At 40.5% G+C, this 27,892-nt stretch overlaps 1 protein-coding gene across 1 annotated transcript in view; it reads right to left on the bottom strand.

Annotated features, from left to right (window-relative positions):
* Positions 1-370: 370 nt before the first annotated feature.
* NDNF (neuron derived neurotrophic factor) overlaps positions 371-27,892 on the bottom strand; it is a 47,342-nt gene continuing 19,820 nt past the window's right edge. The window contains exons 2-4 of the mRNA XM_032223613.1: positions 7,550-7,744; positions 6,326-6,450; positions 371-2,504 (exon numbers count right to left, since the gene is read on the bottom strand). Coding sequence (XP_032079504.1) covers positions 1,111-2,504; positions 6,326-6,450; positions 7,550-7,743 — 1,713 coding nt within the window. The 5' untranslated portion in view covers position 7,744 and the 3' untranslated portion in view covers positions 371-1,110. The remainder of the gene's footprint in view (positions 2,505-6,325; positions 6,451-7,549; positions 7,745-27,892) is intronic.

Here is a 27,892-nt window from a genome sequence, read left to right as displayed (position 1 = left end):
GAAAACAAAAAGGGAACTGCTTGATGAATATCTAACTTCTAATCTGATTTCTATGAAAATGCAGAAAATAATTATTAATAATCCATGTTTGCCTTCCTTTCATTTGTATTTGAAGTGTTCAATATGTAGGTCACATAGTACAATGCAAAATATAATTATAATGATATAAATATATATGGGAATCAGCAAAATGTAAGAAAGCCTGATTATGCATTGGATTTTGCTTACTATATGATATGCCAAGCTATTACCATGAATTAAAAGAAAGAGGCATCCATATCCGTTTATTCAATTTTAAGCACAAGTAGATTATTTTATGTTTCAATAGAGAAGGATTGATCTGACAAATTGAAAAATATTTGAAATATACTAACAATTAATGATGTTCAGATAATTATTAATTACAGATGCTAAAATGTATTCAGAATTATACAGATGTGTATATATATGGCTTTGAAGATATATGAAACATCAATATGAATAGGAATGTATAATCTAATATTTTAATTTTATATACAGGAATATAATGAATGACTATTTTGTACATGAAACACATAAACTTTTTAAGCATTTTAAATTCACCAGATAGGAATTTGTATTAACAATAAAACTGGAAATCCCAGTTAATATTTAATTTATATCTATGCTTTTAACAAGAAAAGATTTTTCATAGTTTACAACATAGAAACATAGACATATTAAACAAAACAGTAAAAATAATTTACATAAACCGTAGTGTATGAAAAAAGATTGGATGGAAATTTTGGTTCTTGTCTTTGCCTATGACTAATATGCATATACTGAATGATTTGTCCTAGCCTTTGATATGATAAAATAATTTAGAAGCACTTCATGCAATATGGAAGCAAAAAGGGCAGGTTCTCCAATATTCCCGGCTATCTTGATTATTTACTAATCATCAAACATAGACCACCAGATGCATGATAATGCAACCGTCAGATACCAACGAAGAGCACTAGCCTCAGTCTTTCTTTAAAAATAAATATAGATGTTAATATCTCCTATGCATAATACCAATACAGTTTACAACTTCTATTCTGTATGTTAGTAGATCTAGTAATGGTCTGCAGACTTTTATATAAAAGATCCCTAACAGAATTTTCTTGTTTTCACTAATTTGCTTTGATATTTGACCGAATACCCACTATGTCCTATGACATAAACATCCAGAACATAGGATTTGCCAGGCTTTAGACCTTTAATTGTCTCTGTGGTAACTGCTTTTTGTAGATTTTGACTGTGAAAATACTTACAGAGGACTTTTTCTGATTTTTTTCTCAAGTCTGGTCCCAGACACTGATTTTGTTCTCTTTTCTTTTTCTCCTCATTATAATTGCCATCTACTTCTTTCTTGTAGATGCAAAACTTGTTTCTTTCTTGTGTACCTAGCCATGCCACTGTGACTGAGGAACATGTGCGAAGTTTATCAAAGGCTTTGATTCTTGTATCTTCAGGAAGAGATGGAAATGACTGCTTATTGGGCCTTGTTGTGGCTAAAAACTTCAATATGGAAGCTCCCTTCTTATTTCCTTTCAGTCGGACAAGGTATTTGGCTTTTGGCTTTCCCCTAAGTTGAAACTGATGAACACCCTCAACATTTTGAGATAACCGAAGTTTTCCATCTCTTTTGATTTGCATTTGTATGTCATTGAGACATGAGTGAACCAAAAATGTAACTTTTTGATGTGATGAAACAGGAGCAAACCGCAAAAAAATTGTGCCTTTTCCCTTGACAAACACATCTGTAACCTTCCCATCTTTTAAATCAACTGTCTTCTGTTTGGCCTCCTCTTTAGTTCTTGCAAAAGTACCAACATAGGCATTACTCATATTCGTATTGACATTTACAGCAAATATATCAAAATAGTACTGTGTACCAGGTTTCAGTTCAGATACAGTAAATATATTCTTGTTTCCAATGCATATCTTTTCCAGATCAACCTTAGGCTTTGAATAAAATTTTGAATAAAGCTTTGGTGTTGCTTTTAAGAAGCTGCCTTCTTTCCCAAAATTACTGTTGGAAGAAAATCCAAAATGGGCAAAATCAAAAGGGCTAAAATCCAGACCAGGTTTAGGAGCCTTCATAAATGTATCATCAGCAGTCTGTTTAGTCTCAACAGCACAGAGACTTTTGAAATTGTGTTCTTTATTAATGACTACACAGTATTGTATTGGCTGTTTCAATACTGAAGCTGTAGGGCTAGGTTTCCATGCCAAACTGACAGTTGTACGACCAAAAGAAGTAACATCAACTCTTGGATCATAAGGTAGTTCAGGATATGGTTGATCTGACTCTGGAGTTGTACTAGCATAGACTTTAAAGTTTGTATCCTTTTCTGTTGACCAGAGTTCTAACTGGTATAACCCGGAAGGTGAAGTAGAAGATACAAAATACTCAACATCATTTCCTCTGTATGAAAATAGCTCTGTGTCTTCTTCACGAATAATCTGCTGATTCTGTTGTTCGAGTGGCTCCAGTTCACCTAGAAGAGACAAAAATGAGGGATTCTGAAACAAAGCAAACACAAAACACAGTATGGTTTCTAAAGGGAGGGCCTAAATGTGTTGGCCTCTTAGGAAAACCAGATAGTAAATATGATTAGATGAACTAATACTACTTTACTATAAAGCTATATTAAAAGAAATGTTCAAATCTGAAGTTATAAATTTCCTGCTGCTGCTTTTAATTTCCTAATCAATTAAAGAAAGCTTTTCTCTGACAGTTAAGTTACTTGGCTGTCTCTCCTCCCTTGTCTGATCATTTCATCTGCAATATTTCTTTCCCTTGTTCCTCAGGTCATTGTTACGTACTATTACAAAATACTGCAGATCTATTGAAATGCAAAGATGGGGGATGTTATTGTTTTCCTAAGCAGCTTTAATTATTTTTTCTCTCTCTCTTTGTTCTCATTGTTTTTTCATACATACACACACACACACACACCAATAAATAATACTGTAATACTATGCTGATCTCAGTATTAAATAACAAACTGAAAATAGATACCTTGTTATATTACAAAATAATGAAGTGAATTTCACAAAAGTCTATCAATACATATTTAGTTCTACAATTAGAGCAACTTTGTGTTTATTAACATTCAAAATTATAGTTAACATTGTTAACAACCTTGTTCCAGAAAAATGGTTTAGGTAATCTAAATTAATAAAGTTAGCAATTTATAGTTTACACAAATACTGTTGTATATGTATGTATATATGTATTTTATATGATTTGCATCTCATAACATAGTAAAACAGAAGATCTTTATAAACAAAAACAGAGGAGATTTTGGAAAAAGATGTTTTATATGAAAAATTAAACTGCTAAAATCAACTTTTGTGGAGACCTAATTATAAAATGACATATCAACATGTTTTCAAAGCATTCAGTTATTGTATAAATAATATTTGATTCATATTACAGCATTCAGGACAGCAACATACAGTAGGAAAAACAACAAACAGTGCCAGCAATCCAAAGTGAAGGAGAATTTTATGCATTTTATTTATAGACTTGAGGAAGAAAGTCTTATAAATGCCGAAGAGGAGGAGGAGGAGGAGGAGGAGGAGGAGGAGGAGGAGGAAGAGGAAGAAGAAGAAGAGGAAGAGGAAGAGGAAGAAGAAGAAGAAGAAGAAGAAGAAGAAGAAGAAGAAGAAGAAGAAGAAGAATTATTTTTATGCTGTCCAGAGTCACTTTCTTTGCAATAGATGGCCATATTAATTTTATAAATAAAAAATTTCAAATGTTGCACTGGTAAATGATGCCATTTTATATATAATGCTTCTTATATACATATATAATAAATCCTTTCAAGTTGCCATGAAAAGGCAGGTTGAGGTTACTGCTGTACCTTGCACAAACGCCCTGATTACTAGAATATTTTTCTGTGTTATTTTAATTTTATTGTTTAATTACTATTTCATGGCATTTTAGGCACTGTGGTGAAAATCTTTTTCCTTTCCTATTTGTATTGTTGATCAATTACATTCCAACAAAATCAAGTATTCAGACTCCAATAACATATTCAAGCTATAGGACCTTTCAGGATCTAGTTCCACAGCCTGGGAATTGCATTTCTGTTACACATTTCTGTTAATCTTTGGGTGCCAGATGACTTTTTAATGTTTAAATCTAAGTTTAAAACCTTTTTGGGATTCTGAAAAATAGTGGTAATACGAGATTGAGGATTTAAGCTTCTGGACTGGCCTTGGCTTTCCTGACTTTTTTGTATATTGCTTACTCTTATTTTACTAGTTATAATAAAAAGTAGCTTTTATATGCTCTAATTTAATTCTGTTAGAATTAGAGATGTCTCAGTTTGTAATATAACTATTTTGTGATTTTTATATATTTTAATTGATACTGTTTCATTTCTTTTTTATGTTTAGCTTTTAAGGGTTATATAAATAAACATTAATATTGTGTTTATATTAGAAAAAGAAAAATCCAAATAGGGACCTTCATATATTGAAAATATTAGTTTTAAGATATCTAGGGATGCAAGGTTCTTCATTTATAATAAATACATGTTCCTTTTACAAAAGAAAAATCGGCAATATACAGCAGGTTGCCCACTTCCCTCGTTATAATTTTTTTGCTCCAATATGTAGTGGAAAACTATTTGATCAAAAGCTTCCTATCTCAAAAATTAGAGTTCTGTATTAGACAAGCAGTTCCATTGTTGAATATAATCCACATGAGAAGCATGGTAGAATGCTTTATTGTACAGTTTAGTCCTTGATTTACAAAAGTTCATTTAGTGACGTTCAAAGTTATGGCTCTGAAAAAAGAGTTTTTCACACTTATAAATGTGGCAGCATTCCCATGGTCATGTGATCAAAATTCAGATGTTTGCAACTGACTCATATTTATGATGGTTGTAGTGTCCTGGATCATGTGATCCCCTTTTGCGACCTTCTGACAAGCAAAGTCAATAGGGAATCCAGATTCACTTAACACTGTGTTACTAACTTGACAACTGTAGTGCACTTAACAACTGTGGCAAGAAAGGACATAAAATGGGACAAAACTCACTTAACAGCTGTCTCACTAAGCAACACAAACCTGGGGTTAAATTGTGGTTGAGAGTCGAGAACTACCTGTACTTTTTCTGTTCGTGTGATGTAAAAGCTTGCTTATTTTAGCGGTATGTATTTATATATGTAGAGTACATATAAAGAATTATGGATACACCTGAGATTTGTTCAGGAGAAGAATAGGTGAAATAAGATATCCTCAATGGTCAAACAATTGGCAACTCCAAATCTCAACCAACAAATGCTTTGTCTTACTCACTGGCAAAAAAAATCAGAACACAAAATACAAGCTGGGCAGATATGACCTCGTAGACGACCCCCACTCTGTCAAGGACCTTGGAGTACTCAGCTCAAATAATCTAGGTGCTAGAACTCACGGTAACAGCATTGCCAAAAAGGCATTAAGGTTGTTAACCTAATCTTGCAAAGTTTCTTCTCCGGTAATACTGAACTGCAAACTAGGGCATACAAAACTTTTGCTAGATCAATTCTTGAATACAACTCATCTGTCTGGAACCTGCACTACATATCAGACATTAATACAATCAAATGAGTCCAGAGGTATTTCACAAGAAGAGTACTCCACTCCTCTGCTCACAACAGAATACCTTATGCCACCAGACTTGAAATTTTGAGCTTCCACAACTTAGAACTTCGCCGTCTTTGATACAACCTAAGTGTAGTACATAAAATTATCTGCTACAATGTCCTACCTGTCAATGAATACTTCAGCTTGAACCACAGCAGAACACAAGCACACAATAGATACAAACTTATGGTAAACCGCTCCAAACTTGATTGCAGAAAATATGACTTCAGTAACAGAGTTGTCAATGCCTGGAATGCACTACCTGACCCTGTGGCTTCTTCCCCAAACCCCGAAAACTTTAACCTTAGACTGTCTACTGTCGATCTCAACCCATTCCTAAGAGATCTTTAAGGGGCATGCATAAGCGCACCAGCGTGCCTACTATCCCTGTCCTAATATTCCCATGTATTTGTATTCAAAATCATGTTTATACTTATATCTGTTATCTAATTCATGCTTGGTGAAATAAATAAAATTAAAAAAACATTTAACTAGGAGAATGACTTTTTTGATAAGGCAGGAAACATGTAATCTTTCATTCAATTGTTAAAAATTAATTCTTATTCACTAATTTTTAAAGCAGCAATTACTGATGGAATTTAGTATATTTTCTACATCAGCTTATTCATATTTAACAAAATTAATAATATTTGTTCGGTTTTTGCTATAATTTACCTGAGCCTTCTCCACTTGACTCTTCAGGGAGGTCTTGCAAACTCAGTTTCCATTCCAAAGGTGTGTCACAAGGAGTCACTGTAACTGCAAATGGTGTATTATCTTCCTCTACCACAAAAAAAAACCTATGAAAAGATGAATAAAAGCATAACTTTCTTCACAATACAAAATTAAGGACAGAGAGAGAGAGCAGAATATAAGTAACTCATATATTGAACTATGGGGTCCTTGATGCTCTCTGAGCTTGGTTGTTTACTTTCAATTTCATTTCATGAAATTGATGGTAATCAACTAAGGAATATCATCAGTGCAAGTGATTATGGCATTTGTTCCCTATTTACATATTGCAGTTTGCCCTGCCATTATTGGTGGGATGTGGTTTGTCCTTGGTAGAGCCTTGATTACGATATAGTTTTCTGCTTAATTTCGTTTGTTTGATTTGGTTTGTCTGATGTTAATTCCAATTTATATGGCTATAGGCTGTGGAGAAGATGTATTCTCATATTCTTGTTTCCTATTCTTAGCTTATTTATTGTCTCTTTTGAATGTTATATGAATGTGGTTTATTTCTATGTGCCTATTGATGGCAGATTTTTCTGAATGCCAAGCCTCCTAGAAATTCCTGGGATTTTTTGGATTCAACTTGGTCTAGGATGCTTACAGTTTCCCAGTTTAAATTATGGTTGAGTCTGTCCATGTGTTATGAGATTAAGGAGTTTTCATGTCTTCTGACTGCTAGTTAGTGTTCATAAATGAGCTCTGATAGCAATCACTAAAGAAGAATCGTAGCAGATGAAAAACAGTGGACATCCTGCATTAGACACAAGATATACTACTAGGTGGAGGTGACCTTGGGGGACAGTACAAAGATATGAAGTCAAGGGAACAGACAGGTAAAACACAATTTAGCTTACAGCAGGAAGCAAGGTTCAGAAAAGACCCTCCCTAACTTCTTGGAATATATTTTCAGATTTGCAAGATTCTGTTAAAGTAATCTTACAATAAAGTAGAATTAGATGTTCTGGCTGGTCTACCTCACAAAGTTGACACTGGGTGACCTTGAGCCAGTTCCCTTCTCTCAGCCTTAAGAAGAAGGATGGCAAGAAGATGGCAAGTGTTGCTGAGAAAATTGAATGGACTTGTCCATATAGTTGCCAGGAATTAAGACTGACTGAAAGAACAGAGGCAAGACTTCTTAACTTTATATTACATGAATCTATATACCGTTTGGGTGTTCCTCTGAAGAGATAACCACTGATCTCTGCTCCATCCGGGAGTACTGAAGAATCATGGAAAAAACTTTTGTCCTGGATCTGCATCTGAAAAAGTTCTTCATCTCTAGTAGGTAGTTTCTGCATCCAAGAGCTAAATGGTAGCAGAAGGAAGAGGTAGAATATGGAGCATCTTATCAAGAGCATCCTAGAGAAATAAAAATGATACACGGTAAATCATATTGTAAAAGTGTTAGGGCTATTAAACCCAGAGAAAAACTAACTGAAGTGGTAGTATTGATAAGTTGATATTCCTGTCTTATCCAAACATCCCACCAATCTCTACTGATTTTTTCTTATCCCCATATCTTTCCATAGTCTCAAATTGGAATGTTTTAAGTTGGCTGCTCTGTGTACAAGAAACATTGAGCAGAGGATCATTAATAAATAGAAATCCCCCCACCTACATTCAAGATAGGCTTTTCAAAACAGAAAAGGGAGACTATAGGGAAATATTTTAATTTTTTAAAATATTTCCTTTAAAATTCTGCCATTTTTAGGACAAATACAGGTACTTCTTGATGTATAACTGTTGCTTAGCAGCTGTTCAATGTTATGACGGATCCCCCAAAGCTACTTATGACTCACTTTTGATGTTACAGTAGCTGCATGCAAACCCCATGGTCATATGATTGCATAGTGGACACTTGGCAACCAGCTCACCTTTATACTGCAATTTTCAATGTTTTTAGCTGGTTTCAGCATTTACTTCTGATTTCCAGGAAAAAAAAGTTTACTGGGTACAATTGATTCACTTAATAACCACAGTGTTCATTTTACACTTAACAAGTGCCATGTTTACTTAATGCAAAAAAGGTCACAAAATCAGTCACAGTTGTATGGCTTCTCCATTTTGGCTTTCTTTTGTAAAATAAATGATGACATGGTGTATTTTGTCATGTGTTGTTCGTCTGGGGATGTATTTACCTAATTTTAAGAACTGCTAAGGACCAGCTGATTCTTACTATCTCCTGATACACATAATCAAGGAACTCAAAGACAGTGTACTTTCTTTTTCACATGTCATGTCAATAGGATCATCTAAAGCTTTTCAGTAGGAGAACTTTTAACTGAAGGTTCAGATATAATGAAACATCCAGACCAGTGGTGGGATACAACCGGTAGGCCCCAGTACGGGCGTACCAGTGACTGCTAGGAGCACCAGGTACTATTCCGGTGTGATGCTCCAGAGGTCCCACCCACCCGCCTGCTCTTACCGCTATTTGAGACAATCGGGGCATTTGCACATGCACACGGAGCACACGGCATCTGTGCGACATCCCGCCAAACAGCTGGAGTGTCGCAGGAAGTAGATATGCATGTGCATGCTGCACGCGTGCATGTGGTGGGCACCTGGCCCCATTGCACCGTACCGGTTGCAATGGGATCCAGAACCCACCACTGATGCAGACTTACTGTAAATACAATTCTAGTATTTACATAAATATCAAAACAATCTGGTTTATATAGTAGTATGTCATAAATTTAAATATATTGCATAATAAATTAACCCAATCCTTCTAATGAGGAATTTTAAGAACTGTTTTTTATATTTTATCCATATTTTTTAAAAGGGATAATCTGAAGACCCTGCAAATGTTTCCTCAAAACTAGGGATTAAAGCATGGATAATTTTTATTAATATAGTTTGTCTGTAGTTCCCTTTCAGAGCCATTAGGTTGCTTCAAAAGAAACCAGTAGTTTCTAAAATTCCCTAAAAACATGATCTTTATTCTTTTCCAAAGCAGCATAAAATGAAGTCATCAGTGGACATACTGCAAACAAAACCAAAGGAGACAATTCACTTCATTTTCTGATAATTTGTAAATGCTTGAGACTTGTTAATGGTCTAGTATTTCAACAAAAGTTCTGGATTTATTTGAAGCAAATACGCCTGGAATAAATAAATCTAAATGTTTAATTACAGAGAGTTGAAAATACATGATTATAATTTAGTAGGGATAATTTCAAAGAACAGCTTGCCACAGGCATTTATGTACTGTATTTCTTTAACCATAGCAGGGTTTTGTAACCCTCAAATCCTATTTTTAAATGTGAGTGCATTTAGTTTTGCATGAATTACCCATTTGATAATAAATCTGCAGGATACAACTTAACTGTAACCTTTAAGAATCAAAGAGGACTATGTAACATAGCTAAAACTGGACTTTGGGGACTATGCATTATTCCATTAAGCAACCTCATGCTTGAGGATATTAAACTTAGCAGCAGGAATTGGCTTCATACTCAAAAAAATTACTGTTAAGTGACAGATCACTTAAAATAGGATGATTTCTAACTCTATAAAATATTCCATATATATTGTAAGAAAATACATATATAATTGGAATTTTTGTAAAAACAAAAACAAAAAACCCCACTAGGTGTGTGTGTGTTTGTGTGTGTGTGTATACACACTGATGCTCAGTGTACCGACTCTCGAGCTCAATTGCATCATGATGCTGCAGCATCCTATGGTCATGTGACCTTTACTGCCAGCTTCTGACAAACAAAATAAATGGGGAAACAGGCAGGAGGTTGCAATTGGCAACCACATAACATCATGCTTAATGAGAGTGTAGGATTTGATTAATGGCACTAACTAAAAATGATGGAGATAGCATAATAATAGTCAAGTCTCCAACACCCAACCAACCAAAATCACTTTAGATACCTTCGGGGGACAAGAAGGCAGTAATCCCTAGCACGTTACCACTAAGCAGCAATTAAACCAAGATATACTAATACATTTGTATACTATTTTTGGGTGGATTTTAGCAATGTAGAGGGTGCTCATAAACCAGTGCATATCTTTGATATTACCTATAGCAGTGTTGAACCTTTTCAGCAAGTGCCAAAACGGGAGTGCGCGCAGGGAGGAGAGCACCAGAAACTAGAAGAGCCGCTCCCCATCACGCATATGTGTGCTGGGAAGCTGAGCTTCTGGTTTCTGGCATACACATGCACACTGGTCACCTACTCTTCCTGTTTCTGGCACTCCCGTGTGTGTGAACACCAGCTGGCCAACACACATGTGCATGCCAGAACCCAGAAGACCTACAGGTGATGGCATGCCCAGAGGGATGGCTTTGAGTGCCATAGGCATACGTGCCATAGGTTCTCAACATGGATCTATAGCATTCTATCTACTTTTCTTAAGCATGATACACATTAACCCACAAACATAAAATCCAGCTTCATTTGAACCACAGATAGACAAAGTTCCATCGATACGACATCCTGAGAGATTGTCAGTTGGTCTTATCTGAACTGCATGTTTCAAGGGTGGGCGTGGGAGCAGTCACTGTATGGGTATTCTCACGGCCCAATTGCCTGGAGACTGAGGTAAATCTGAGGACACTCCCTCTGTTCCTCCTGGTGACTCCCCAGATTAACCGATGATTCGGAGAAAGGACCTGGAAGGGAAGAGAAGAACAAAACCAGTGGCAGCTTCCCTTCCTGAACATGAATGGTCTGTGGATATCTACTCAGGCTTGGCGCTGGCCCCTGATGGGCGGGAAGTGACTGCTCCCACACCCACCCTTGAAACATGCAGTTCAGGTAAGACTGACAGTTTCCAAGGTGGGGCGTGGGAGGAGTCACTGCATGGGACATACCCAAGCTAGATGTCCATGGGAGGGATTATTGGGCCTGAGTTTCCCGAGTGTCCAGGACACCCTGAAGAACCCGCTTCCCGAAGGATGCCTCGGCCGAGGCATATGTATCTAGTTGGTAATGTTTGATGAATGGTGAAGGAGAGGACCAGGCTGCAGCCCTGCAGATGTCCTCGATGGGGGCCAGGGTGGCCCAGGCCGCTGATGTAGCCGCACTCCTGGTGGAGTGTGCTGTAATGCCCTGAGGCACGGGCAGCCCTTGGACCTCATAAGCCTTGGAGATGGCCAACCTAATCCACCTGCTGATGGTGGTAGGCGAGACCTTGGCGCCCTTGGAAGAAGTGTGATAGGAGACGAAGAGGGCCTCTGACCGCCTGAAGGGGGCTGTGCGCTTGAGATAAATGCGCAGGGCCCTCCTTACGTCCAGGTGGTGCCAGGACTTTTCTTTCTCGGAGGAAGGGTGAGGACAGAAGTCCGGGAGAATGATCTCTTGCCCCCTGTGAAAGGGGGAATTGACCTTAGGCATGAAGGATGGGTCGAGTCTGAGGATGACTCTGTTATCATGGAAGGTACAGAGGTCAGCCCTAGAGGAAAGAGCGTTGAGCTCGGAGACCCTTCTGGCCGAGGTGATTGCTACAAGGAAGACAACCTTGAGTGTGAGAAGTTGAAGGGTAACCTCCCTAAGGGGTTCGAAGGGCGGCTCCAGGAGTGCCTGGAGTACCATGGGAAGGTCCCAAGAGGGAAATCAGTGGACCACCAGAGGCTGGAAGTTGGCCGCTCCCCTAAGGAATCTCTTGATGACTGGGACCTGGGAGAGGAACTGTGAACCCTCCCCTCGGAGGATGGTGGCTAGAGCCGATACCTGTCTGCGTAGGGTGTTGTGCGCCAAACCTTTATCCAAGCCGTCCTGGAGGAAGTCCAATACCTGAGGGACTGAGGCTGATGACGGCTCTACCTGCCTGGGTTGGCACCAGTTGGCGAAGGCGGTCCAGGTCGCGTCATAGATGCAGGTGGTGGATTTCCTTTTGGAAGCCTCCAGGGGGTTGATGACTCTGGAAGAGACCTGGGACTCCCTCAATTGCTCCCGCTCAAGCGCCAGGCGGTTAGATTGAGCCACTCCGGGTCTGGGTGGATCAGGTTCCCCTGGCACAGCTCTACCCTCTCCTGTGGGATGCACCAGGGAGGTAGGACTGACAGCTCCACCAGATCCACGAACCAGGGTCACTGTGGCCAGTGAGGGGCTACTAGAACGATCTCTGCCCTCTCTGCCACTAGCTTCCTCACGATCCCTGGGATGAGAGGGAGCGGAGGGAAGGCGTACAGCAGGCCTGCTAGCCACCTGCAGCATAGTGAGTCGGTGTCCACTGCCTCCCGGGTGGGAAACCAGGCTATGAAATTCTGCACCTGTGCGTTCGATGGAGATGTGAAGAGATCCACCGTCGGAAACCCGAACCTTTGGCTGATCTGGGCGAAGATGCTGGGATGAAGTTGCCACTCCCTGTGGTCCACCGTCTCCCTGCTGAGCCAATCTGCTTGCTGGTTCTCCACTCCGGAGATGTGCTCTGCATGAATCAACAGAAGGTTCCGCTCCACCCAGCACCTCAGGCACCTCGCTTCATCGCGAAGAGCCACGGAGTGGGTGCCTCCCTGCTTGTTGACGTGAGCCTTTGCTGCCACGTTGTCTGGGAGAACCAGGATGTGGTTCCCGGTGACTGTGTGTTTGAACCTGCGAAGGGCTAGGTGGATTGCCCTTAGCTCCAGCCAGTTGATGTTTTTCCGCAGGTCCGTCAGCGTCCACCGGCCCTGGGCTAGCTGGGACTGCAGGTGGGCCCCCCAGCTGAACAGACTTGCACCCATGGTGAGGACCAATCTGTCCGGTTCCCTGAAGAGAGACCCTTCGCCAGGGAGGAAGGCCTCCACCAGCGAAGGGAGAGCAGTACCTGCGGGGTCACTAGGACCTTGAAGCTGGCATCGGATGTTCCGTTCCTCTGGTGGGGGAGAAGGAACCACTGCAGGTCTCTGGCGTGGAGGCGAGCCCAGGGGACGATCCCAATGCAGGATATGAGCTTCCCGAGGAGCCTGGAGAGAAGTGCTACAGGAAGAGATCGAAGCCTGTGAATCTCCTGGACCAATTCCACGATGCTGTCCCTGAGCTCCTGAGATAGAAAGACCCTACCCTCCACTGAATCTATAATGGTTCCCAGATGCTGGAGTCTGCTGGAGGGAGTTAGGTGGCTCTTCTCGAAGTTAATCGAGAACCCCAGTGATGACAAGGTACTGATGGTGGTAGTGAGATCTCTCTCTGCGCGGGAAGCTGAGGGGGCTAGAACTAAGATGTCATCTAAATAATAGTGGAGGCAAACCGGAAAAGAACGGAGGTAGGCCGCGGCCGTGGCCATTATGTTAGCGAAGGTTCTGGGAGCAGAGGCCAGACCAAAAGGAAGGGCCCTGTATTGGTAGTGATCTCCTTGGAAGGAGAACCTGAGAAACCTGCGATGGTCAGGGGCAATCATGATGTGAAGGTAGGCCTCCGTGAGATCGATGGAGGCTAGGAAGTCCTTCTGCCTGACCCCCTCCAAGATGGATTTGAGGGAAGCCATCTTGAACCTCCTGTACACTATTCTGGAGTTCAAGAGCTTAAGATCTAGGATGGGTCTCCATCCCCCTGAACCCTTGGGGACTAGGAAAAGATGTGAATAGAACCCTGACCCCTTTTCCCCCTCCGGAACCAGTTCTATGGCACTAATGTCCAGAAGATGACGGATATCTTCATGCATGAGGGCGCGCTTAGCCAGCTTCTTGGAGGAGGGAAAGGTGCAGAATCTACTGGGAGGAAGAGAAAGAAATTCCAGATGGAGTCCCGACCTGATGGTCTGGAGGAGGTGATGCCCTCCCAGCGGTCTGTGAAGTGAGAGAGGCGACCGCCGATGGCTAGATTTGAGCCCAAATCACTTACCCCTGTGAAAGGGCTGCTTGCCGACCTGTTGGGGCCTAAACCTCTCCCTGGAGAACTGCCTGTCCCCCTGCCTGGAGTACCTGGGAGCGGAGTACCTTGGTGGTTGGCTGTCTTGCTCCGGTGGCCGGTAGAGTGTAGAGAGTGCCGCTGGTGTAGAGTGCCGTTGGTGGTCGGCACGTGGTGTAGAGTGCCGCTCGGTGTAGAGTGCCGCTCGGTGGTCGGCACGTCTGGTGGTGGATGGGAAGACCTTCCTTTTATTTTTATCCTCCACAAGGATGGGGTCCAGTGCCGCTCTGAAGAGCTTGTCTCCTGTGTACTCTGCCTCTGCCAGGTGCCATTTCTTCCAGGGTTCGGCCTGCCAGTGTCGAAGCCACAAGAGGTGCCTGGAAGCTACTGAGGATGACAAAGCCCTGGAAGAATACCTTACTGCATCCAGGGTTGCGCCTGCTGACAACTGGGTAGCTGCCAGCAGCTTGGTAATATCCTGCTGCAGCCTGACATCCGATGCTGGTGCCCTGTCTCGAATCTGTTCCAGCCATAGGAGGGTGGATCTGTTGAAGAAGAAGGCAGCTGTTGCCGCCCTGATCGCCCAAGAGATAGCCTGGAAGGTCCTTCACATGACCAGTTCTGCTCTCCTGTCCTCTGCCTTCAAGCAGTTGGAGATATCTCTCGTTACCACAGCAGAAGCGGAGGCCAAGGCTGCTACTGGGGCATCTACAGAGGGAATCTGTAATGCTTGGGAGAAAGAGGCATTGAGGTTATAAAACCTACGATCATTACCCCCTGGCATTGGGAAGGAGCCCAGCTTGGACCACTGGGATTTAAGGGCCTCCAAGAAGAGGTCTGGAGTAGGAATCTCCTCCTTCTCCACCTTGGGTCTGTAGAAGGGGCCCTGCTTCCTTTTCTTCCCCCCACTAGTGCTAGGGGGAGCTGGAGTCTGCTCAGCAGCCGGTGGAGGGATCCAAGTCTGTGGTGGCTTTGGCCTTACGGAGTAAGGAACTGAATTGAGCCAGAGGGAATAGGCCTGCGAAACTAGGTGCCTCTGGGGCTGTGGCCTCCTCATCATCTGAAAAACCCACATCTTTCTGAACCTCCCCCTCAGATTCTGAACCCTCCCTGGCAGTGGAGGGTGAGGATTCCCTGGTGTCCCTGGAAGCTGAGACCTCAGGATGGGCTGCGTGTTCTTGAGGGTTCCCCCGAGTAGACTGCTGCCCAGCTCCCTTGAACTGGTGCTGCATGCCCAAAGAGATGCCATCTGCAATGGCCTTGGCTAGCACAAGCTAGAAACTCTCAGGGAGCTCTGGATAGGCCGGAGGCTCCCTATCGTGCCTGGATCCAGAAGATGAGGGTGCCAGCCACAGTCTGGGTGGCTCAGCCCTGCGCCCAAAGGGATCCCCTCTCTCTCTGGGCGAGTGGGAGGGCGACAAGGGGGGGACAAAGGGCTACCCTCCCTGGAATCTCTCCCTGGACCTGGAGAACCAGGCTCCTCAGCTAGGGGAGGAGGCCTGCAAGGAGAATGCGACCTGGCTGGGGAGGGGCTGATGGTCTCCCTATTCCTCCTCTCAGCCGCTCTGGTTCGGGAGGCCTCTTGCCTGGGCCTGTCCCCCCGGATGACTTGGAGAAGCACTTCCTATGAAGCGATCTCCCCCTGGACCCAGGACCTACTTCTCGAGAGGTTCCCTCTCCTGTCTGCACCTCCTGGAGAGCTTGGGGCAACCGCTCCCTTGCTCCGGTGGCCTCCGCCATCACAGTACTCACGATTAGGTGATTTCTTACTCTCTCTCTACCTCCTCTCTCTCTCAGCAGTGGTCTCTCTCCTCACGGATCCGGCGCTCCTTCGGATCTGCTGAGCTCTTCCTCACCCACCAATCCGTGGGCCGAAAGAGACCTGGGCACTGATCTGGGCTAAAATCTCCCTGGATCACCGGCGAAGTTGGGGCCCAAGGAAATCTTCCCTTCTTCTGCTGCTGCTGCTGCCGATCGGTGCTGAGGCAAAATGGCAACTGGCTAGGATGCCTCCCTGCCTCACGCATGCGCCCACGAGTCCAAAATGGCGACCGCCGATCACATGGCCGCTCCTTCTTCCTCTCTATGGTCGGCAGTCCTCCTGGAGCCTTTTTTCCTTGCCATTTTAAAATGGCTATGGCCACAAGGTCTGGAGGCCTTCCCTCCACCGGGAGCTGGTGGATCAGGCCCCGCAAGGCTGCAGCGAGCATGGCTCGTGCTTCAGGCCGGACCGGGCGAAGCAGGAGGAGGCAGGAGAACCATTGATGCCAAAAAGGAACAATGAAATTTGCAGAAAAATCAGCTAAAGGCCAAAGGTCTGAAGCCAGTAAGTCAATGGGAAAAACTAGGTTAAAAAATAAAAATAAAATAAAAATCTAGCAGAAATTAAACTAAACTCGGAGAGTCACTGTACAGCTCCTGTTAGGCCGAACGCTGAGGTTAATCTGGGGAGTCACCAGGAGGAACAGAGGGAGTGTCCTCAGATTTACCTCAGCCTCCAGGCAATTAGGCCATGAGAATACCCATACAGTGACTCCTCCCACACCCCACCTTGGAAACCCATTATAAGCTGTTTAATATGGTCCTTTTGGTGGAAATAACAAATAGCCTTATGGCACTTGTGCATAAGAGCACTGGTACAATGCCAATTGAAGTGAAAAAAGTTTCATGATGAATACAGCATTCTGTCTCAAGTAGTTCAAAATTTGGCATGAAGCAGACATAAATGTTGAAACTTGTTGCTTACAGCAGTTCCCAAAATTGCCCAGAGCATCAAGTATCACATGTTTTTTGAAGTGAAAGAAACTGGTAATCTGGGACAATTATGGAACAGGCATTAGAATCAGTTAATCCAAAACATTTTGAATGGCTGGTCATCCAAAATCATCTTATGCAACAGCACACATGTCAAATCTGATGCTTTGGACCACATTGATCTTTTATACCTTTTTCAACCAATGTTTAGCTATGTTCCTTACCTGAAAACAAATAACTTGTTCTAGTTAGTAACATGAGTTATCTCATGCTACCAAAAATTGGAAGACCTCTCAGATGATGAATAAACACAGATTTATTTATTTTTTTAAAGATTTTTATTAACAAACATGTATAATACACACACACACAAATTAGACATACACCACATTTATACAATACAGTGCGAACAGGAACTTCCTGTTTTTTATATTAGCAATCATCAATCGATATCGCTCACCTTATATTATTTCCCCTTCTATTGTATTTTATTTAGATTTCACCATTCTTAACCCTCTTATTTTACTCATAACTATTATTTTGAGTGTTGTTATATTCTTTCATTGATTTTTGTTTCTTTCCTCCATCCACTTATACCATTTATCCCATATCGTAGAATTCTGATTCTTCCTTTCCCTGTATTTCTTTAATTAGTTTATCCATTTCGGCACAGTCCATAATCTTTCTTATTATTTCATCTTCATTTGGGATTAATTTGTTTTTCCATTTCTGGGCAAAGGCAATCCTTGCCACTGTAAGTATATGTAGTATTAAATACTGGATTTCTTTTTTGTATTTCACTTTTATTCCTAATTAAAAAAAACTTCAGGTTTCCATTCTATTTTAACCCCCGTTATTGCCTCCAGCCAATTTTTGATCCTTTTCCAAAAAAAAATTGCCTCCTCACAGGTCCACCATAAATGATAATATGTTCCGTGTATTGATTCACATTTCCAGCATTTTGGGGAGATATTTGTTGAAATTTTAGCTAACCTTCATGGTGCCAGGTGCCATCTGTAAAACATTTTGTACTAGTTTTCTTTGTATGGAACTGATAGTGTTGTTTTTAAATTTATTCCCCAAAATTTTTCCCATTTGTCTAATTTAATATTATAGCCAAAGTTCTGCGCCCATTTTATCATTTGTTCTTTCACAATTTCCTCTTCCATTTTATACTTCAGGAGGAATTTATATATTCTCCCTATCATCTTTCTATCTGGGCTTTGAATAATTTTATCCAATTTGTGTGGTTCTGTTTCAATGCCATATAATTTAGTATCTTTATTGTATTTAGTTTTGATTTGGAGGTAAGTTAGCCAGTCAACTTTCATGCTCCGATCTGCCAATTCTTCAATTGTATTTAAATTTCCCTGTCTATCAATTAAGTCTCTGTATCTTATGATTTTGTTCCAATCTGTAAAATTTGGGTGAGTCGTCCTTTCTGTTGGTGATAGCCAATTTTAGGTTTTCACATAGTGGATTTTTTTTTATTTTGAATCACTGTTGCAGTAAGGCTCTTCTGATTAAATGATTTTGAAAGTATGTGTGCGTTTTATTTTTATCATCCCATAGAAATGTATGCCAGCCTGCCTGCAGGTTATGGCCTTCTAAGGTCAGAATGCTTTTATTCTTTAGCTCTATCCAGTCCTTCACCAATGTTATTGTTACTGCTGATCAGGGGTGGGTTCCTCCCGGTTCGCCCCGGTTCGCACAAACCGGATCATCGGTGAACCCGGAAGTAATTAACTTCCGGGAACACCGGTACTGGTACTGGCCCCTGTCGCTGCAAAGCACCCTTTTGCTGGCACGTTGCAGCTCGCTCGCTCACTCCCCCACCTGTCCGCAACTCGCTTGCTCATTCCCCCACCCGTCCACACTAAGCCCAGCCTGCCGCTCACTGATTGGCTGGAGTCCATCCAATCAGTGAGCTGATCTTGTGAACCAGTGGGCTGGTCTCGTTTAAAAGCATGGCATCAACGGCTAACATTCCTCTTTTGAAAAGAATCTTTCTCTCAAAGAGTCTTTTCAAAAGGGTTTGTTGCTGAGATGCCTCATTTCGCGCGTCACCTTATTCAGTTCACCTTCCCTTCGCCTTCCAAGAGCTTGCTGCTTCCCCCACAGGTAAGTAACCAAGCCCCGGCGGCGGGATTCGGGACGCTAGCGGCGGGACTTCGGGTGGGCGGTGGCGGCAGTAGTGGCGGTAGGAAGCCTGGTGGGGGCCGGTAGTGGCAGTAGCGGTGGTAGGAAGCCAGGGGGGGCAGTAGCAACGGTAGCGGCTTAGCTTTCATGAGTGAAGGCCTTCAGGCCTTCCCTCGCGAAAGCCGGGGCCTCGTGTACGACACGCGACTGCCTTCGGGGGCGGCGGTGGCCTAGCTTTCACAAGGGAAGGCCTCCAGGCCTTCTCTCACGAAAGCCGCGGCCTTGCATATGACACGCAGCTGCCTTTGGGGGGTGGCGGCCTAGCTTTTGCAAGGGAAGGCCTCCAGGTCTTCCCTCGCGAAAGCCGCGGCCTCGCATACAACACGTGGCCACCTTTGGGTGGGGAGGGGTGGCGACCTAGCTTTCGCAAGGGAAGCCCCCTGCCCCCCCCCTCTAGCTTCGCCTGGCTGGCTAAGCCTGCCAGGCAACCTAAGTGACCCTAGCCTTGTCCCTCCAGTCCAGTGTCTTACCTGCCATTGCGACGAGGATCCATCCATCGTATCGGAGTGCTGCTGATTCTGCCTGCTGCTGGTAAGTGACTCCGTTTTTTAAATTATTTTAATGTATTTTAAAATAATATTTTATTTAATGCATAGAATTTTTTAAATAGTTTTACATATAAATATTGAGTGTAGAATATTTTAAAATTGTTTACTTTAATTTATTTTGGATAGAATCTTTTTTTAAATTGTCTTAGACTATTTAAAAAAGATTCTATCCAAAATAAATTAAAATAAACCATTTTAAAATATCCTATACTCAATTCTTTGAAATGTATTGTGCATAGAATTTTTTATAATAGTTTTACATATAAGTATTGAGTGTAGAATATTTTAAAATGGTTTACTTTTATTTATTTTGGATAGAATCTTTTTTTTAATTGTCTTAGACTATTTAAAAAAAGATTCTATCCAAAATAAATTAAAATTAACCATTTTAAAATATCCTATACTCTATACTTTGAAATGTATTGTGCATAGAATTTTTTATAATAGTTTTATTGTAATTTATTGTGTATTGGAATATTATTTATGGTTTCATTTTAAGTTATTGTGTGTGGAATAGTTTGAAATGGTTACAGTATAAATTATTGCTTGTGCATTGGAATAATGGTTACAGTATACCAGCCACAGTACCTTAAAATAGTTACAGTATAAATTATTGCTTGTGCTTTGAAATAATGGTTACAGTATACTATGGCTGGTACAATACCTTAAAATAGTTACAGTATGAATTATTGCTTGTGCTTTGAAATAATGGTTACAGTATACTATGACTGGTACAATAACTTAAAATTGTTTCAGTGTGAATTATTGCTGGTGTAATACTTAACAATGGTTTTTAAGGATTCCTTTTATTTATAGATTTTTTTAAAATTATTTTTGGGGAAAATTTATTTTTTAATTGTTTATAAAATATATTTACCACACAAAATGCTTGTTCCTTTTTGCAAATGTCTTCTTTGTGATGCAATATGTTGCTTTTAAGTGTTCAGACCAGGTTTATGTGTCTCAAAGTGGCTGCTTTTCTATGGGTAAGCCAGGTTGGTGCAAGGCAGCTTTGCCAGATTTAGTGTTTTTCACCCTCGTTGTTTAGGTAATTCTGAGGTGGTTGATGGTTCTGTGAGCACCTGTCTTTTATAATTGCCCACGATGCCTTGATGGTTTTTATTCCAGTGTCTTTGTTTTTCCTGTCTTTAGGCTTAGGAAAAAAAACTGGTTTCATTTGCAGTCTTTTGGGGGGGGGGGGATTCTTATTTTTTGGTGTTTTCCATCATAGTGTGTGTGTGTGTGTGTGTGTGTGTGTATGTCCCACAGTTATCTACGCATTAATAATGATCTAGTAATATTTCCTTATACATTTTAGGGACCTTTCCTTACATAATTGGTGTTTTCTTTCCAGCAGCTGCTAACATGTGTAAAATTAAATATATATTATACTCCCTTTCAAATAGCCAACAAAATATTTCTGGTTTTAATTCCATATCTTCCTTTATGATTGCTTCTAACCACTAACTTCTGAATAGCTTCTTGGACCGACCTAAGTACTAATTCATAATTTCATATGAATTCATATATTCCTATCGTTTGGAACTGAGTGCAGGTTTTCTGAGCCAAGTAAAGCCAATCAACCTCAACCTAAATGTAATACGGTGGTGTGCAGAAGACCGACAAGCCAGCGATGCTTCCCCTGTAAGTACCTGTCTTTATTTCTGGGTGTGGTGTGCTCTGTGTTGTGTTCTTCCTTGAGATAGTGAAGTGCCAGCAATTAAAGTGTTGCTTTCTGTGTCTCTCCTTTGTGCAGGTTTTTGGAGCAAGATGGTGAGACGGTGGTGCAGAAGACGCAAAAAAGGAGAGTAATTTTCCTTTTCTATTATTTTGTGTGCTGGTTTCATCCCAATGCAGTGCATGCAATTAAAGTCTTGCTTTCTGTGTCTCTTCTTTGTGCAGCCCATTCATTGGAGTCCGTGATACTGAAGACTGGCAAGAACAGGGATCTTCCATTTATAAGTAGCTCTTTTATTGTTTTTGTACTTATTTTAATCTTATTGTAGTTCATCCATTGGGGGAAAGAATTCAGTGACATCGTCTTGGCCACTTGGTAATTTTGAATTTCTTGTGGATTGGTTTCTTCTTTTGGGATTAGCGATATTATTGCTTCAGTCCATGATTCAGGTACCTTGGCTTTTCCTAAAACCTCATTAAACATTTCCACTCCTAGCTCTTCCAATATTATTTTGTTATATTTGTATAATTCTACCAGTAGTCCATCTGGTCCTGGGGTTTTATTATTTTTCTGATTTTTCAGGACTAATTCCACTTTGGCTAACGTTATTGGCCTGTTTATCGCCTCCCTTTGTTCTTTTGAGATTGGTGTTATCTTTTCTATGTTTAAATATTGTTTTATTTTGATTTCCCTCCATACTATCTTGTGCGTATAGTTTTGTGAAGTATTTATGAATGATATGCTTCTTCCGCTTTGTAGTGAATTCTTCCCTCATCATCCTTTAATTGATATATTGTCCTTTTTTCTCTTTCGTTCTTCAGTCTATATGCCAGCCATCGTCCTGGTTTGTTGGCTTGTTCAAAGTAATTCTGTCTGACTACTTTAATTTTCTATGCTAATTCCTTTTGAGTTATTAAATTGATCTTATGTTTTATCACCTCTATTTTTTCCTTTTTAATTTTATTCTTTAGATCTTTCTGTAGTTCTTCTTCGGCTTCCCTAAGTTCTTTTTGTATGCCTTCTTGTTACTCTTTTTGTTTTCTAGTTTTTCTTGCCATGTAGGCAATTGTAAGGCCTCTTGTATATGCTTTCATAGTATCCCAGAGATTTGAATTGAGGTGTCTTCTTTTTTATTTATTTTAAAAAAACAATTTTAATTCTTTCTCCAGCATTTCAGTGTATTCTATTTCATTTACAATACTTGAATTCATCATCCATCTTTTTCTTCTTCTTTGACCTTTCCATCTTAATTTTATTGGATTATGATCTGCCCACTCATTTGCTTCTATTTCAATTTCATCTACTTGATTACATAGCCCAGATGAGATCCAAGCCATGTTGATTCTTGATAGAGATTGATGGGGGTTCGAATAAAAGGTATATTGCTTTCTTGTTTTGTGCCTTTCTCTCCAAATATCCTGTAATTTATATTCCATTGCCATCTCAAAAAAGGATTTGGGTAATGTATTTTTTTGTTTTCTTTTTCTTTTTGCTTTCATAGTCCATTTTTTTAATCCACTATTGCATTATAATCCCTAATTAAGCAAATGTTTTCATATTCTAATTCATTTATTTTGTTGTGTAATTTCCTATAAAATTCCTCTCGTTTCTAGTTTGGTGCATATATGACTATTAATAATATCGGTTTTTCTGTTGTCTCTAATGCAATCATTAGCATTCTGCCTTCTTCATCTGAGTAGACTTCTTTGGAGTTTATTTTTTCCTTTATATAGGTTGCTATCCCTTTTTTTTAATCTGCCAATGCTGTATATAATTTCCCTAGTTTTTTGTTTTCCAGTAAGTTCCTATGTTCCCTTTTAATGTGCATTTCCTGTATACAGGTTATATCTACTTTCAATTTCTTAAGTTTATTAAACATCTGGGCTCTTTTTTTTTTGGTGCATTAAGTCCATTCAAGTTTATCGAAATAATTGTTATTTCCTGATCCATCTTTAGCTGGGGTTGTTTCTTTTACTTCTAGTTTGTATCTGACTTTTCCCTCTCACGTCTTCCTTCTCTGTTCTCTTTCTTGCCTCTGTTCTTCTCTCCTGTTTCTTTCATTGTCTCCTAATGTTTCTTCCTCGCGACTTCTACTTTCTAGTTCCTCTTTACTTCCTTGTTCTTCTTCCCCTTTGCAGTATTCTTCATAGAATTTCTCTGCTTCTTCTATATTCTCTATCTTATATCTTTTTCCTTGCCAAGATACCAGAACCACTTCTGGTACCAACCATCTGTACATTATTCTGTTTTTATTTAACTGATTTGTTAAAAATTGGTACTGCCTACGTTGTTCCTGAATTCTTCATGGAATCTGTTTAAGCGTAATCAACTCTTTTCCCTGTAATGTAATCATCTCTTCTCTGGTTTTTTGGTACACTTCATCTCTTGTTGTTTTTTTAGCAAATCTTACGTGCACTTCTCTCGGGAGTCTGTGTCTTCTAGCATAGTTAGTAAGCACCCAGTAAGCTTCATCGATGTCTCCTCTCAACTCTTGTTCTTTTCTTTGTAGAATTTCAGTGAAGATTTCAATCATTTTTCCTTTCAGGTCTTCCTCCTTCTCTTCCGGTATGTTTTGGAATCTTAGATAGAATGCAGCTCTTTCATTTTCAAGTCGGATTATTGATAGCTCTAATTCTTTATTAAGTTGTTTATATTCAAATTCCATTTTTCCCATGTTCTGATCTGATTGTTCTATTTTTTCTTCCATACACTGGATTTTCTGTTCATTGATTGCTAAGGCATTCTGTATCCTTTCAATTTTGTCATCTACATTTTTGATAGTTCCTTTCAATTCTTCCATTTCATTTTTCATTTCTTCATAGTTCCTGCTTGTCTCTTCATGATTAGTAGTTGTCACTTCTTGGCTTTTTGCCAATGTCTCTTGTATCATCTGGAGCATCAATTGCATACTCTGCATCGTTGGAGCTGGTCCCATTGTTCCTGCCATCTTTTCACCTTTCTCTAACACCAACGCGCTCTCAATTGATCTTTGATTTGAGAAGGGGGGTGTTGCTGAAATCACATTGGGTATAGTTTTTTTTCACTAATTTTACTGAAGTTGCCATTTTTATCCCCCTATTTAACCTTGCCCACAATTGCATATAAGTTCTACTTTACTTCTACTTTATCAGTAATATCAATGATATAAGTAATTGTATATTTCAATATTTAACAATAATTAACCTTCCTTAATATCATATTTCAATACCTAAACATTCCTATGTAGTATTCTATTCTGTTTTTGGTCCTTAATTAATATATATCATAGATTTATATATTACACTATTATCTTACACCAATAAGATGTCTCTCAATTTTATCATTTATACAGGTATTCAATTCTAGTAATTAGTTTCTCTGTCTGTGTGTGTGTGTGTGTGTGTGTGTATCTATCTATCTATTATCTATCTATCTATCTATCTATCTATCTATCTATCTATCTATCTATCTATCTATATAAAAGCTTATGTCACCGTTGGTTTTCTTGCATCAGACTTCACGGTTCAAATTTATAGTCCACTAGGTGTCACCCCCTCCTCAGTGTCACTGTTAGTATCCATGATTCCAGCAAAAAAGTGAAGTAAAGGTCTACTTCCAAAACACTCCTCTCTCTACTGTCTCTGACACTGTTCCAAGTTTCGAGGCAAATAAATATCAAGTACTTATAAGTTCAACTATTCTTTGGGGAAAACAAAACAGAAGGAAGAGCGAGAAGGAAAAAAACTCAACTACCAACCCGACTGCTAAACAATCCTCTGAGCCTTCCAAATCTTCTCGGCAGTTATTATGTTCTACTCCTGTTGTCCATGCCGGGTTTTCGTTCTCACTGTGGGCAATTCCTTCAACTTATTCAGGCTATTCCTTCCAACTCAGTGTCTCTGCTTCACTTCTTTTCGGCAAAATTGAACCGCAAAAACAGTCTCCTTCTCGGCGCCTCCTTCTTTCCAGCTCACCTTCTCTGCCAATTTCGCGTTGTCCTCCTCTTTGGGTTGTCAGTAATAGTAACAGATATCCCAATTTCAACTGCTTTCTCTCTCTGCTTCCTTTTTATGCGGTCGCCATCGCTCTGGTCCTAACCAAATGGCAGGATAGTTCCTCGTCCGTTTAGAGGGTTTCTCCTGTCCGCTGGGCGATTTGCCTTATCATCCCAGCATCTACAGAGTATCCCCCTTAATCTGCTGGCCCCTTCAAGATCAACAGCACTCAAAAATGAGCCCAAATGAAGAAGTTAGAGTTAGAGGTTAGGAAAGCTCCCTTTCTTGCGCTCTAAGCACGATGACGTCACCACAGGAAGTCGAATAAAGATAACTTGTTCTAGTTAGTAACATGAGTTATCTCATGCTACCAAAAATTGGAAGACCTCTCAGATGATGAATAAACACAAATTTAAACATCCTGACAGTTGAAAGATGCCTGCTTGTCCTTTCGCTACTAATCCTTTCCAATCAATGCAGTAGAATAGCATTGGTCTTCAAGTCCAAGTGCTTCAATAGCATGTGGTCCTTGAGCTCACAATATATCATCTTTTGTATTAAGGAGCAGCCTCTCAGCCCCTTACTGCTACCATTATATGTTATGGACTTTAAAAAAGAATTCAGTTTCTTTTCTTTCTTTACCCTTAACTCTAGACAAGAGAGAGACAACAGATAACTATAATAGTAAATGTCTAAAACATCAGTATCAGCATTTCCCCAGTTTATGCAGGGGAATGTTTCTTCCCCAGCACTAGGCTCTCCCTCAGCCTTACAAACAATGTATATTTGTAGCACCAGCAGAAGGAGGATCTGTTCTATTAAATCAAGCCTTCTTATTGCATCTTTCCCTCTCTTGACCAACAAACTTTGGCATTTTGACATACAGTATTATGTCTAACCAGTGACGTGCGGTCAGCTTTAGCCCTGATGAGGCACTTTTTAGACTTGTGGACTTCAACTCCCAGAATTCCACAGCCAGGCATGCTCAGTTTAAAGCGACAGCATTTTTCCCCCTTGCAAAATAAGTTTTCCCATTCTTTTTCTTCCCCCTCCCCCTCCTTCCTCCCTATCTCCCTCCCTCCCCCCTCTCTCAAACAGACACACGCACACAGAGAACTTCGATCCCTCTCTCATTCACTCACTCTCAAACACAAACACAGAAGTTGGATTGGATATATTTTCCAAAGGCTTGAAAGCAGCTCTTCTGCCATACCCCCCCGCCTTCCCCTGCTGCCTTCTGATCAAACTTTTGGAATTCCTCCCCCCTCCCCACACGCACCTTTTCCAGCTGTTTCAGAGACAATTTCAACTCTGTTTCTCCCAGCCCTGCCCTCCCCTCTTGAAAAGCCAGAGCTCTGAAGTCAGACTGAGCTAGTCGCTCCCAGAGAACTGTAAAAAGCCTCTAAAAATGCCCTCTACAGGAGGCGAGAGAATATGTGCCTCATTTGCATAAGAAATTCTTCGCTTGTTAACCCTTGCTTAACTCTTAAAAGGCGAAAAATTCCTTATGCAAAAGAGGCCCCTCGTTCTCTGGCCTCCTCCTAGTTAATACTGAGAGCAGACACCAAGCTACTGTGACTTGAAATCTGGTAGCAACTACCCTGGCTTTAATTATTTTAAGAAAATTATTTAAAATCCTTTCCTTTCCCTGAGGAGACTGGTGAGGCCCCGCCTCCCTTGCCTCTAGTGACTGCACGTCCCTGTGTCTAACCTTCTAACTTGTATAGTTCTTCCAGCCATGGCTTGCTTGATGAAATTTTTTAGATAGAAACCAACATAATTTGAAAAAGATATCTACGTAGCCCTAAAATGGGGAACAGTGTGTCTCCTGTGGGAACAATGGGCTGCCCTCTGAAAAAGAAAAGATTGTTCAATATGTATCCACATTTAGCAAGCAGTGGTATCAGTACATAAAACTAAATTGGAATAATTATTTTCTCCAAATAAACAAGGACACCTTATGGAGGAATGGGGAAAGGAAAATGATTTTATTCATTTATTTATTTGATAAAATTTATATTCTACTTTTTAGAATATAGAGCTTACATTTTATTCCCACAAAACAAACATGAAATAAATTATTAATTGCAAATATAATTAGTTTTTGGACTCATACAGTGTTTTATAGCATTCTGTGAGCAGTTTACAATATCAGCATTATTTGCAAAATGCCCCTAAAAATCTGGATTCTCATTTTACTAAGCTCAGAAGAATGGAAAGCTAAGTTAACCTTGAGCCCCATCAGAATTGAACTCTGGGTTGTGGGCAGTTTGCCTGCAATGTTAGATTTAACCACTCCACACATTGAATAGAAAAGAGTGACTATTTGTTCCAGGCATAAGAATGAACTTGAACTTAAGTTTCCCTAGTTGTAGTCCAACCGTTTGATTAACACAGAACACAAAAGCGGCTAATTTAAGAGCAAAAGAATAGCAGGTGGGGACCCTAAGTAACAATGGATTGCATTGCATTGGATGGAATACAGATATTTTTCATCAGCAAACACATGCATATAATGTTGATATTAACAATCACTGGCAACAATTTTCTTCTGATAAAGTTTTCCA

This window comes from Thamnophis elegans, chromosome 9 (assembly GCF_009769535.1).
Source record: "Thamnophis elegans isolate rThaEle1 chromosome 9, rThaEle1.pri, whole genome shotgun sequence".
Taxonomy (NCBI): Eukaryota; Metazoa; Chordata; class Lepidosauria; order Squamata; family Colubridae; genus Thamnophis; species Thamnophis elegans.
The sequence above is the reverse complement of the archived record's forward strand: the minus strand, read 5'-3'. Positions and strand labels throughout refer to the sequence as shown.